Raw genomic sequence first — 13,777 nt, forward strand, 5'->3', positions numbered from 1 at the left:
TCCCGAGTTCAGGGTACTTGCTAAGACACAGCAAAACTTGGGAAGAAGGTTCCAGATGGTATCTTCACAGTCAGAATCTACTTTTGCACATAAGCATCAAACTGGCATAGACAACAGTAACTGGTTAATCCAAACCTCCCCCCTCCCATTTTATTTACGAAGACTAGAAGCCCAAAAGCTTTTACTGAACGCTAGGATCTATTTCTTAAATTCATTAGACGGCCAATAGCTATCATTCTCTTTTTGCCATTCTGGATTTTGCAAGAGGCACTCAGTGCAGTGAGTCTGGCTTCCAGCAGTATCTGAATTAGGGCTTTCAGACACTGAGCCTTCATCTCATCTAAGCTTCTTGTTTCTCCCCCACAGCTGCAGGATGTTACTCCCTTTCCCCCCAGAACCCCTGATAGGGCCTTCGTATCTACGGGACCGCCTCTCCTGGTATGCCCCGCAGAGGACCTTAAGGTCCATGAACAACCATAGTTTAGAGGTCCCGGGCCCTAAGGAAGTCAGACTATCCTCCACCAGGACCAGGGCCTTTTCAGTGACGGCTCCGACCTGGTGGAATGCTCTGTCCCATGAGAATAGGGCCCTTCAGGATTTAACCTCCTTCCGTCGGGCCTGTAAGAGAGAGCTTTTCCACCTGGCTTTCAATTTGAACTTAGCCTGATCTTTTATTCCCCTTCCTGCCCTCCCTCTCCCCTTTTTATGAAGATTACCCGCTCTGAGACCCCACAGCTAATTCTCCCCTGGTCTCCTCGCTGGCTCAAGTAGGACCAATTCAGCCAGCTAGCCCTGGGGATTATCTAAATTGATTTTTGAATTTTATTGTTATTCATGTTTTTATACTGTATTTTATGTTGCTTTTATAATTAAGTGTTTTAAATTTGTCGTTAGCTGCCCTGAGCCTGGGTAGGGTGGGGTATAAATAAAAATTTATTATTAATTATTATTATTATTATTATCTGTGCTCCAAACCTCCCCTTCCAGGAAAACCGATTCTACCGAATATTTCTACTTTCAAAAACCTGCAGCCACATTGCCGGGGGTTTTGACTACAGAACCGCTTTGCTGTGCTCATCTTTATCCGACCTGATTATTTAAAAATGCATTCCCTACCATGTCTGCTTTATTTATTTATTGGGGAGGGGGGGAATGAGAAAGACACCAAGGGGCCATTCTGCTCCCACAGAACAGTCGCTGAGCCCACCCATCTTACCTTTGGCATAACAGTTGGGGTTGACAGAGTGGTTTGCAAACCGGATTTTGTTGCCTTTCCGGGTGGCGTCAACAACGAAATCTGTCCGGGGAAGGAAAGCAGAGCTAAAGAGACCACAGACACTACTGGGCCCTATTGAAAAAGCTGAATTGCCTCCCTCCAAACCAAGCAGAGGGGCTGGATATTTTGGGGGGAGGGGTTCCCGCATTGCCACTATCATGCGAATTGCTTCCCCCCATCCCCTTCCCCTTCCGTTACTCAGGATTGTGTCACTGATCCGACGCGGTCAGTTACCGTTATTGAGGTTGAAGAGGAAGCTGGACATGTACTTGTCATAGACCTTCCCACGTCGGTCAGCCTCATCTTGAGAGATGAGCTGAAGCAAGCAAGGAAGGAAGGACAATAGATAAAAGCCAGTGAGTGGGCAAAAGGAGACCAAGTCAGATCCTGTCAAGCAAGCAGATAGGGTTGTTACAGGGATCAACCTCCCGCAAAGAACCCCTAGATCGGGCAGACAAGAGCCCCCCCAAAGCGGAAAAAGACCAGCACACATTCCCTGCAAGAAACAGCACAGCGGGGGAGCTAATACAGGCGTACCTTGGATCCCGAACGCCTTGCGAGTCAAACGTTTTGGCTCCCAAACGCCGCAAACCAGGAAGTGAGTGTTCCGGTTTGCGAATGTTTTTCAGAAGTCAAATGTCCTACACGGCTTCTGATTGGCTGCAGGGGCTTCCTGCAGCCAATCGGAAGCCGCGCCTTGGTTCCCGAATGTTTTGGAAGTCAAATGGACTTCTAGAACGGATTCTGTTTGACTTCCAAGGTACCACTGTATAGTCATGGAGGAGAAGAGAGCACCTAGCCCTTGCTCAGCCTCACTTTCTCGTAGAATGGCAAAGACCACTACCTATGCGCTACAATATCCCCCCTCCCCTAAGAGTTCGAGAGAATAGCATCATGACTGCCTGGAAAGTTTCCCCCAACCACATCCCAAGTCAGCTGGCCACAGATAGCACAAACGCAGAGGCTGTCTGCCTGCATCTTCAAGCCCCAGGTGCCATTACTTAGAAGGACTGCTGAGCCAGAGAGGGCCCCCAAAGTCCAATGGTTGGCCATTTCTAGCTGCCTCATCTTAGCCTTTGGGCTATGGGGGGACGGCAAAACCAGAGCTAGCCACAAAACGCACTTTGGGGAAGGATTTGACAGTTGCACAGGCTTCCCATTCAACGCCAGATCTGCTTCCTGACCAAAGAAAGCCGCGCTTCCTCCACGAAGTCCCTTTTCCGCCTTACGAGATCATGGAGGTGGGATGCCAAGAAATCTTTGATTTGCTGCCCCACCCCCTCCACGCACCCCCTTTGACCCCAACAGAGCAGAGGAAGGCCACGCCAGAGAGGAATTTGGATCTCCCATGCCACATCCTGCCTCCCAACTCACCTCCCCGCAGTACTCAGAGATAAATTCATTCTTCTGCACCGCCTCCTTGATGAAGGTTCCCCACCCGGCAACATCCGATGGGGCGAGCAGCAGGTGCTAAGAGGAGGAGAGATGGAAGGTGCCTCAGCCTGCCCTGCCGGGTCCCTGGGAAAGTGGCGGCAGACCACACTGACCCAGGGACTCGGAGGGCTGGGAGGGACCAAATAGGTACTCCAGGCCCCCTTCAAGACATCCGTTATCCACTACCCACATCCGTTCTGGAAGATGCCTGTCCTTCAAAGACCCCCAATCAGTTGATGCTCTAACGCAGGCTTCCTCAACCTCGGCCCTCCAGGTGTTTGGGACTACAACTCCCATCATCCCTAGCCAGCAGGACCAGTGGTCAGGGAGGATGGGAACTGTAGTCTCAAAACATCTGGAGGGCCGGGGTTGAGGAAGCCTGTTCTAACACAAAGCTCCCAATCTGTTGGTGCTCTGCACCTAGAGCAGCAATGCTCAGAGGATCCCCTTTGGAAAAGCAAGCTGCTTAGCCCTTACGGCTGTGGAAATAAGCCCAGTGATGCTTGTCGAAGCTGTGAAACTTACTTAGCATTCCCATTAAAGAATGGCATTGGGGTTGAGCATTTCTCTTCTTTGTTTTTAAGTGGTTTTTATTTGGTTTTTACAAATTCATTCACGCTCAAAACCGCAAATAATAAGAATTACACAAGATTCCTCCGAATCTCAACACTTCCCTCCTCCCTTCTGTGGGTTCTGTAGTTAACTTTTTCAACTGCATTATTATAAATCCTCCTGTTTTTCCATTCCTCCATCGTATCCAAAGTCTACGTAACATTACAAGAGCTATTTAAGACCTGCCAAAGAGTTGAAGTGTCTACAGTGGTCTGTTTGCTTCTGCTTGCTCCTCCCCATGGCTAGCGGAAGCAAACGAGTTATGCAAAACACATCAGTCTGTGCGACTGATATATTTTGCATAGCTCAGTTTGCTTCTGCTAGCCATGGGGAGGAGCGAGAAATAATGAGAAATGCTTGGGCTTGAGCGTTTGCCATTACTTCTTGCTCCTCCCCATGGCTAGCGGAAGCAAAATGAGTTATGCAAAATACATCAGTTGCACAGAACTTTTATGCAGGCTTTCCCCGTTCCGCCCCCCCCCCCGAAAATTCAAATATCCACACCTTTTCATTAGCACCAACCCACAACATGCAATCTCGACTAACCTTCTCTCTCCTCCCCACTCTCTGAACAGAGATATACCTTCTTAAGACCCCGCTGGATGCTGCAGTTCTTGCAAGAGACCACCTTGGATTCCCAGTGCTCCGAGGCGCCGCAGGTCAGGCAGAGGTCCGGGTCACACTCTCGGACCGCCAGGTAGCACGGGCACTGCTTGGTGTTGCACTGCGTTTTGCACCGGCAGCCTGGGAAACGGTTCTGGCCTTGCGGGAGGAAACAACAGAGACACATTTCAAAGGGACTCGCGCGCCACGAGAAAAACAGAAAACAAACCCACATGAGGCTGAGTGCCTGCCCACTCTTCCTGGAACGCCACGCGCCAGGATTTTCAAGCCCGGCCCAGTGCCTCGCCCCTTACAGTCGGGATTGCACTGGCAAAACTTCTCGCAGAAATTCTGGGTCATGATGCACCGGCAAGAGCTGTCGCAAGGGTGGTCCGGGTGGTCGCAGGGCTGGTAGTTGTACACCTGAGTGGAGGAGCTGTCTGCACAGAGAGAAAGAGGGGGAAGCTGTGAGCTGAGCCCCGTGGAAGTTTGAGGGTCAGACAGACAGGAGACCCCCCCAATGGACAGTGTGCCCCACATGCAGAGGGCCACGCTCTGCTTCTTCTAGCGCTAGAATAGGGCTTGAACGACAAGAGGCTACCCTTTTGAGACCTTGGCAGTCATAGCTTCCCCGTAAAGGGTTTTTCTTTAAATAACACTAAGGGCAATGAGGGGATACCTGCTCTGACTTGAATGGTACTGCCTTAGGGGAAGCGACAAGGGGATTCTGTTTGAGATTCAAACAGGAAAGACTACAAACATGGCAAAACCGAGTGCCTGTTGACATTCTGGACCCCCCGAAAAAAATTTCCAGTTGGGCAGAAAACCGAACCGGGGCATTGTTGGGGGAGAATGCACAGTACCTTTTTTAAGTTGGATCTTCCGACAGTGAGCAGCCCAGAGCCTTTGTTGGAGACAGGGGCAGGGGGAGAGAGGAGAGAGAAAAGAATGTCCCAGTGTGATGTTACCATATGAGTGCTGGAGGTGAAATAGTTAAACAGGTTACCCAATCAGAACCCGGGGGGGTGGAGTCAGAGGGACTATAAAACCAGCTCTGGGAGGGGCAAAGGGTGGTGTTCATTGGGAGGTTGGTTGGAGTGGGAGTGAATTGGGCTAGAGTTGTGGGTAGGTTGAGTTAGTGTAACAAAATAGGCTGAGTCAGGAACAGTTAGGGGCTAGGCAGACAAGTAAATATCTGAGAGGTGGTTTAGTGAGTGAGAGCAGGTAGTGGAAGTTATTATAATAATAATAATAAATTTTATTTATATCCCGCCCTCCCCAGCCGAAGCCGGGCTCAGGGCGGCTAACAACAATAAAACAGTACAAAAGTACAGCATAAACAACATTCTAAAATCATTCATTATAAAATTAATTAATTCAAGCCACTGGCAACCATTGGGCCAGAGCTCCGCGAAGATTGCCGAGGGAGGGAGTCAGGCTGTGCCCTGGCCAAAGGCCTGGTGGAACAGCTCTGTCTTGCAGGCCCTGCAGAAAGATGTCAAGTCCCGCAGGGCCCTGGTCTCTTGTGACAGAGTGTTCCACCAGATCGGAGCCACAGCGAAAAAGCCCTGGCTCTAGTTGAGGCCAGCCTAACTTCTCTGTGGCCTGGGACCTTCGGTCTGGATAGGCACTCCATGAATGTAATTGACTGATACTGTTTATGAAACCACACGCTTGTTAAACTGCAATAAACCAAAGTTTATGTTCCAATTTAACCCTGACTGGACTCAGTATTGTACCAGGTAGGGCCTGGGTGGTGGCAGCGGGAAATAAAGTGGTGGCACAGGGATCAATAGACGGTGAAATGTCCAGGGACCCTGTGTGATCGCCACACCCAGCTTTAATCCTGATGACACACCATGCTGAATCCCCAAGGCTCAGTAGCTTCTATCCTGATCTTCCCTGCCACATCCTTCTCCGAGGAACTGGGAGCTGGGGGGAAAGCAACATGGGCGGCAGGGGGCTTTCCAGCCAAACAAGACTCAGAGAGGGGCGTGGGCATGAAGCAGCCACATCTTAGATCTTTGACCCCTTTCCTCAATATGTGTGGAAAAGCAGAAACAACAGCTAGGGATTCATTTGTCCTGCGCAATCCCTGCCCTCCCCATAGGCTTCATCAAGGGGCAACAATATTCTGTAGCCCAATGCAACTATTTTTACGTGGGATTTCCTCGTGAGCCTCCTATTGGACAGGCTGCCCTGGCCACACACCTGTGCTTCCTCTTCTTCTTCTGGGAGGGATTCAAGAGCTCATTCACGGGCAGCTTCATGATCAAGGACTCCTTTACTGCAAACTGAAAGACCTGCCAGGGGAGAAATGCAGCTCGTTCAAAGGACTCTCGGCGTCAGGAACTTTGCACATGCGGTGCCTGGTGGTGCCGCCGGTCTGCTCTTCCCAGCCACCCAGAGGTCCACCATACCTGCTTGCAGGTCTTGGTTCCCAGGAGCCGAGAGATTGAGCAGAAGTTGTTGAAGTAAGTCCCGTGGAAGACGCGGAAGAGGGACTCCTCGGCTCCGGTCCACTCGACAGGCTCCAGCGGCATGTCAGCCACGAAGGGCTGCGAAGAGGCAGGGCTCAGCTTCGGCTTGGTTGGGGTCTGGCAACGTGAGTTTGCCTCTAGGGCAACACGAGAACAAACACAAAAGGTTGGAAGAGAACTCGCCTAAAAAAGCAAGCTGCAAAGGAGCTACTGGTCCCTTTTGCCGCGGGACAATCCTCAAAAAAAAAAAAAAGTAGGCTTTTATCAGATGCTTTTATCTCTAACCCCACTCCAGGCTTGAACCTGGATGCGGAAAGCAGGTTCTGGGATTAAGCTGCTTGGAAGTACCGTATTTTTCGCTCTATAAGACGCATTTTTCCCCTCCTAAAAAGTAAGGGGAAGAGTGTGTGCATCTTATGGAGCGAATGCAGGCGGGAGGCTCTGCTCAGCACTCCCTTTAAAGAGCCGCATGGAGGGTGTGTGCGGCTCTTGGGGGCTTTTCCCCGAGGAGGAAGAAGGGCAGCCCGGCAGTCCCTTCTCCCTCCTCGGGGAAAAGCCCCGAAGAGCTGCATACACGCTCCACGCAGCTCTTTAAAGGGAGAGCGGCTCTTGGGGGAGCCTTCATCCCGCTGCCCGGGGCTATCCCATAAGCCAGGACAGCCAGCTGCACAGCGATCCTGCTAGCTGTCCTGGCTTCTGGCTTAACACGCCTCCTTCTTGAGGGAGGTGGGGGAAGGGACAGAGCGCATGGCTCTGTCCCTTTCCCCACCTCCCAGAAAAGCCCCCAAGAGCTCCTTTTCACGAGCTGACGGGCTGCCCTTCTCCCTCCTCGGGGAAAAGCCCCCAAGAGCCGCACACACGCTCTATGTGGCTCATGAAAGGGAGCGCTGAGCAGAGCCTGGGATGCATACAGGCTCTGCTCTACGCTCCCTTTAAAGAATCTTTTTTTCATTGCATTCCCCCTCTAAAAACTAGGTGCATCTTATGGCCAGGTGCGTCTTATGGAGCGAAAAATACGGTAAATTCTGGAGGAAATCTGCCTTGAAAACAGCAGGCTATGCGTCTCCTTCGATCTGTTTAACCAGCAACCCCAAGAAGAAGAGGAAAATCTTGCTCAGCAGGAACTGCTGGGGGCCACGATTCCTGCAACTCCTGCACACACACGCCCCCTTCCCACAGGGCAATGAGAAGATCTGTCAAGTACCAGAGGAACTGGAGGCCCAGTCATTGCCCGTGTCTCGGTCGCTATCGCCTTCTTTCGCTTCGTTGCTCGTGGAGGCGGAAGCACTGGAAGTGTTACTGAGTGTGAGATGCCTGCGGCGACGTCGTCCAGAGCACTTGGAACGCGGGTTGTGCAGCACAGCAAACTCCTTGGCTCCCTCCTATAAGCAAATCCTCATCAGAAGAGTCCACACAGAGACATGGGGATTCCCTAGCGCTGTGTATCTCAAATTTGGGCCCCCAGCTGTTGTTGGACTACAACTGGAGTACTGTGTCCAGTTCTGGGCGCCACAGTTCAAGAAGGACACTGAGAAACTGGAACGTGTCCAGAGGAGGGCAACCAAAATGGTCAAAGGCCTGGAAACGATGCCTTATGAGGAACGGCTAAGGGAGCTGGGCATGTTTAGCCTGGAGAAGAGGAGGTTAAGGGGTGATATGATAGCCATGTTCAAATATATAAAAGGATGTCACATAGAGGAGGGAGAAAGGTTGTTTTCTGCTGCTCCAGAGAAGCGGACACGGAGCAGTGGATCCAAACTACAAGAAAGAAGATTCCACCTAAACATTAGGAAGAACTTCCTGACAGTAAGAGCTGTTCGACAGTGGAATTTGCTGCCAAGGAGTGTGGTGGAGTCTCCTTCTTTGGAGGTCTTTAAGCAAAGGCTTGACAACCATATGTCAGGAGTGCTCTGATGGTGTTTCCTGCTTGGCAGGGGGTTGGACTCGATGGCCCTTGTGGTCTCTTCCAACTCTATGATTCTATGATTCTATGAACTCCCATCATCCCTTGCTAGCAGGACCAAGCTAGCACCTGCCTTTGAAGTTTCTGTTGTTGAAGAAGAACGGTGGGTTTCAGGTCAGTATCAGAGTGCTGGGGGTGGGGAATTTGAAATGTTCTTCCACTAGCAATTATTTGCCAGTAATGCTTCTATATTCTACACACAGAACAAACAGGTCATTCTCAAAGTAAAATAATAAAAGGATGCCAATCTGAAATAAAAAGGGCTTGCTTACTGTGATTTTTGTAAGCCACATTGTGAGCCTTTTGTAGCTAAAGAACAGAGCTTTTAAATAAAAGTAAATAAAACAAACATTCGGAAACCACCTGGAGAACTTAACACTCTCCCAAGACATTCTGGTGCTGGCCTTACAACTTGCCATTCTTCAACAAAAGAATAAGGGAGACTCTGGCATTACTTGGAACTTATTAGGAAATTTGATCCTATTCATTCAGGTCAGAATGGAGGCAACAGTTTCATTTCCCACTTACAGGTGTTAACCAGCACAACAAACCAAGGATGACTGTGTTATCATCACTTCTTGCTGCTGTGAATGGCTGCTACACTTATCTTGTATACATTCAAGGTTTACACAGAAATTCTCACAGACTATCATTTGTCTCTCTCTGTCAATGTGTGTGTGCATAAGACAAAGAGAACGAATAGGGCTAACTCTAATGAGTGGGTTGCAGTCCAATAAATGTGCTAGCCTTAAAAGGTGCTAAAGAATTCCCCTCTCTTTTTTTTTGCTCCAACATAAAGGTAAAGGAAAAGGGACCCCTGACCATTAAGTCCAGTTGTGGCTGACTCTGGGGTTGCAGCGCTCATCTCGCTTTATTGGTCGAGGGAGCCGGCATACAGCTTCCGGGTCATGTGGCCAGCATGACTAAGCCGCTTCTGGTGAACCAGAGCAGCGCACGGAAATGCCGTTTACCTTCCCGCCGGAGTGGTACCTAGTTATCTACTTGCACTTTGACTTGCTTTCGAACTGCAGGAGCAGGGACCGAGCAATGGGAGCTCACCCCGTCACAGGGATTTGAACCGCCGACCTTCTGATCAGCAAGTCCTAGGCTCTGTGGTTTAACCCACAGCGCCACCCGCATCCCTTTGCTCTAACACACGGGTGTCAAACATAAGGTCCGCGGGCCGAATCCGGCCCGCCAGACCTCATCATGTGGCCCGTGTAGCCGCTGCCGGCCCCCAGCCTTCACCTTTTAGTCTCACTTTTTTTTTTTGACACAAGAAAGCCGCCTCTTCAGCGCATGCGCAGCAGCCTACAAGCCAGAGAACGTCTGCCCTCTAGCGGCGCCGGCCGTTCTACACAGGAAACTTCCACTTTACATGCATTCAGGAAACCTCCACTTGTTTTTATATTGAGCGCATGCCATCCTGTGATGTGACAGATCCAACGGCTGCCTGAACAACCGGCCCTTTGAGGGTGACCAAACTGCTGATGCGGCCCCCCGATGAATTTGAGTTTGACACCCCTGCTCTAACATATACCACCCTAAATTCTTCACTTCTAAGTGTTCTGAACAGAATATCTTCTTCCTAAGTGTACATCTCTCTCCCACCCTAACGTGACCTCTACCCAACATACCAACCACAGGAAGCACTCTGGCCCGCAAGGCTCCATTTCAATTTTGGTTTCTCTGTTCTTCCGCTTGTAAACGTTGGGAGTAGCGTGGAAAGCTAGAAGACAGAAGCCATTTTGTCTGGGTTACAATGAGAAGCTGACAAGATCCCCTGTCGCTCTGGTGCTCATCCGAAGTCCAGCCTCCCCCTTCCTGTGAGAACACCCCAAATCCAGCACTAAATAATAAAAGTTACCATTACAAGTTTGGGAGAACTTGGTAATGACCCTACCCATATCCAGCACACCAGAGTTAAGAATGCAAGATTGGGGTGGATTAGGGGCCATTTAAGAAAGAAAATCTATCCTCCCCAAGAACTTGAGAAATTCCTGGTGTCTTTCACGTGCTGTTAATTAATCTTGCAATGTTTCATTACGGATGAATAATCCAAATTATTGAGCTTACTGTTAGCATTGCAAGAGCTAACCCAAGGTTTCCCAAACTTGCGTCTCCAGCTTTCTTTCTGGACTACAACTCCCATCATCCCTAGCTAGCAGGACCAGTGTTCAGGGACGATGGGAACTGTAGTCCAAAAAAACCCCAAAAAACAGATGGAAACCCAGGTCTGGGAAACCCTGAGCTAACCAATAGGAATTTTAACTGAAATGTTCGCCTGCAAATGAATTATGGTTTGTAACCACGACATGTGTTTTACAGATTTTGTTAAACCACTCTGGGGTAGACAGGTGGGTGAATGGATAAGAAGGCAGGCGGGGAATTTCTCTAGGGCAACTTTTTGCAGAGGCACGTTCCAAATGGTGGGTATGGATACATTTACAGAGGAGCAGTTGGATCCTGCTAGGGACCTGGCAAGACAAGATTGGCTAAGATCTGTAGGGAACGTTTCCCATGACATAGGGAACATCTGGGCCACCTCCAACACTTGGATGCAACCGCTTTGGAATAGCCACTGCTTCCCCCTGAATTTGAAAGCTGGAACAGAAAAGGCCAGGGTGAGAGAGGCGGGGATTGTGTCGGAAACTTACGATGGAGGAAACAGTCGTACTTGAAGCAGCGCCTGCAGAAGAGAGTGTGGAAAGAGTGCAGGGTCTGCTCGCGCTGAACAGATTTGGCACACGGTCCATCGATGTTTGGCGTGCATTGGGGAGGGAGTACATTCGGGTCAGATTCTTTTGTCAGTTCTCTGTATCTGTGGAGGGGGTGAGGCGGATAGAAAAGTCACTCGAAGGCACTCAAGAAGGTGCTCCAAATGATAGGACGCTTAGCTCAGAGCCAGCTGGGTGGACGGACAGTTTGCATCGATGATGGACTTGAAAACACCTGCCACTTTCTAAAATTCTTCTTCTTTTAAAGGGAATGAGCTGCCATTTCAGGGTTTCCTTGCTAAGAGGCAGGTGCCGCTTTGGGTGTTACTCAAGCACAAAGCACTACGCCCAGGAATACAACCAAACACATTCAAGGGAGCTCAAGATATCTGCACAATCTTCATTACGCTGCAGATTCTGGGATCACAGAGTCAGAGCAGAGCCAAGAAGCCGTCTAATCCAGCTCCTTTTATGAACCACATTCATCCGCTGCCCAGTGCCCAAAGATCTGCCCACCTGGTCCAGACTTTAGCACGCAGGACGCCAAGTGCATGGCAGGGCACAGGCCTACAGAGCATATTGCTCAAAGGTTGGTTGAACAAGGAAGCGGAGTCTTACACTGCAGTGGCGGGAGGCCAAAATAAGGCAGCACACACACCAGGAGGGAGTTACAGCCGCTTCAGGTTGCATTTTTTGGGTTGCGGACCGCCAAAATCCGGAAATACCGGAATGGGTTACTTCCGGGTTTCGGTGGCCGAGCATACGCAGAAGCGCTAAATCGTGCTTTGTGCATGTGCAGAAGCGCCGAATCGCAACCTGCGCATGCGCACACGCGGGTTGTGAACGTGCATCCTGCATGGATCACTTTCACAACCCGAGCGGCCACTGTAGTAATTAAGGGGAAAACCTTGATTTAAGTTGAGCATCTCTACCTACACTGTGAAGCAATGGCTGAAACTCACAAGTTAAGGTGTGCAAACCATGTACAGTGGTACCTCTGGTTACGTACTTAATTCGTTCGGGAGGTCCGTTCTTAACCTGAAACTGTTCTTAACCTGAAGCACCACTTTAGCTAATGGGCCTCCTGCTGCTGCCGCGCTGCTGGAGCACGATTTCTGTTCTCATCCTGAAGCAAAGTTCTTAACCCGAGGTATTATTTCTGGGTTAGCGGAGTCTGTAACCTGAAGCGTCTGTAACCTGAAGCGTATGTAACCCGAGGTACCACTGTATTCCAGTTACTGATCCTGGGAATTTATAACTCCGCCTACTCTTATAACCCATGACTAGAAATGCCAAAATGCTGTGTCAAGAATAAAAAACGGCTACCTCTCCTTCATATCCTCTGGAAAGCCGTTCTCTGGGAACATTGACGAAAGAGCAGTGAAGATCATGTCATTTGGAAAGTGCTTCTTCAGACATTTCTTGTTGCCTGCATCACAGGGAAGGAGGGAAGGGTGGTGATTTCTGAATTAAAACACTTTATTCCCCTCCTGGAAATAGTCTTCCAAGATAGGAGTGGCCCAGAGCAGAGTTAGAAAAAACCCTATAAAAGTAAAGCAGATGCTCGTACAAGCATTAGATAATACACCAAGTGTAAGATAGAGGAATCCCTCAATTTTATTCTATAAAGCAAACAGGTTACATGGAATTATTGTATGTAGCGTGCAGGTAGCCACTCAAGGCTTCCCATGCAGCAAAATACACACGTCACGGCCATCTTGATCTGAATGTAAGTTGAAATTAAGTTCTTACAAGAAAAGGAACTTCCGCATACGACTTGTGGAGTGTTCGCAGCAGCCCTTAACCTGCTCCTTCTCAGATCAATAGCACCAGCCTTGCTAGTGACAAAAAATGCTAGCAAATTTAGCGGAACTTGTTTGGGGTGGCTTCCATAGGGTGACATCATTTCTGGGGTGATACAAGAGCTGTGAATTTTAGCAGAAATGGACTCCGATCTGTATAACAAGCAAGGCCCTTATGGTTCTGACAGCATCGTGGTGTGCCGTAATAGGAGGGGGGAGGGTGATGCTGGAAGGGTAGAATCATAGAACCATAGAGTTGGACGAGACCACAAGGGCCATCGAGTCCAACCCCCTGCCAAGCAGGAAACACCATCAGAGCACTCCTGACATATGGTTGTCAAGCCTCTGCTTAAAGACCTCCAAAGAAGGAGACTCCACCACACTCCTTGGCAGCAAATTCCACTGTCGAACAGCTCTTACTGTCAGGAAGTTCTTCCTAATGTTTAGGTGGAATCTTCTTTCTTGTAGTTTGGATCCATTGCTCCGTGTCCGCTTCTCTGGAGCAGCAGAAAACAACCTTTCTCCCTCCTCTATGTGACATCCTTTTATATATTTCAACATGGCTATCATATCACCCCTTAACCTCCTCTTCTCCAGGCTAAACATGCCCAGCTCCCTTAGCCGTTCCTCATAAGGCATCGTTTCCAGGCCTTTGACCATTTTGGTTGCCCTCCTCTGGACACGTTCCAGTTTGTCAGTGTCCTTCTTGAACTGTGGTGCCCAGAACTGGACACAGTACTCCAGGTGAGGTCTGACCAGAGCAGAATACAGTGGCACTATTACTTCCCTTGATCTAGATGCTATACTCCTATTGATGCAGCCCAGAATTGCATTGGCTTTCTTAGCTGCCGTGTCACACTGTTGGCTCATGTCAAGTTTGTGGTCAACCA

The 13,777-nt window shown here is 49.6% G+C and overlaps 1 protein-coding gene across 6 annotated transcripts in view; it reads right to left on the reverse strand.

The window, feature by feature from the left end:
- The window catches only part of EZH1 (enhancer of zeste 1 polycomb repressive complex 2 subunit), a 258,699-nt gene that overhangs the window by 3,816 nt on the left and 241,106 nt on the right, over positions 1 to 13,777 (reverse strand). For 2 of the 6 annotated variants that reach the window (XM_053361925.1, XM_053361926.1), the window contains 12 exons: positions 12,412 to 12,514; positions 11,026 to 11,189; positions 10,006 to 10,097; positions 7,610 to 7,787; positions 6,346 to 6,542; positions 6,137 to 6,228; positions 4,789 to 4,829; positions 4,240 to 4,365; positions 3,906 to 4,084; positions 2,651 to 2,746; positions 1,511 to 1,663; positions 1,126 to 1,297 (listed from right to left, as the gene is read on the reverse strand). In XM_053361925.1, the coding sequence (XP_053217900.1) occupies positions 1,127 to 1,297; positions 1,511 to 1,663; positions 2,651 to 2,746; positions 3,906 to 4,084; positions 4,240 to 4,365; positions 4,789 to 4,829; positions 6,137 to 6,228; positions 6,346 to 6,542; positions 7,610 to 7,787; positions 10,006 to 10,097; positions 11,026 to 11,189; positions 12,412 to 12,514 (1,592 nt within the window). In that variant the 3' untranslated portion in view covers position 1,126. Of the gene's footprint in view, positions 1 to 1,125; positions 1,298 to 1,510; positions 1,664 to 2,650; positions 2,747 to 3,905; positions 4,085 to 4,239; positions 4,366 to 4,788; positions 4,830 to 6,136; positions 6,229 to 6,345; positions 6,543 to 7,609; positions 7,788 to 10,005; positions 10,098 to 11,025; positions 11,190 to 12,411; positions 12,515 to 13,777 lie in introns of those variants that run through there. The other 4 variants (XR_008327290.1, XM_053361924.1, XM_053361927.1 and 1 more) reach the window with 4 other exon arrangements.

Source organism: Podarcis raffonei, chromosome 13, assembly GCF_027172205.1.
Source record: "Podarcis raffonei isolate rPodRaf1 chromosome 13, rPodRaf1.pri, whole genome shotgun sequence".
Lineage (NCBI taxonomy): Eukaryota > Metazoa > Chordata > Lepidosauria > Squamata > Lacertidae > Podarcis > Podarcis raffonei.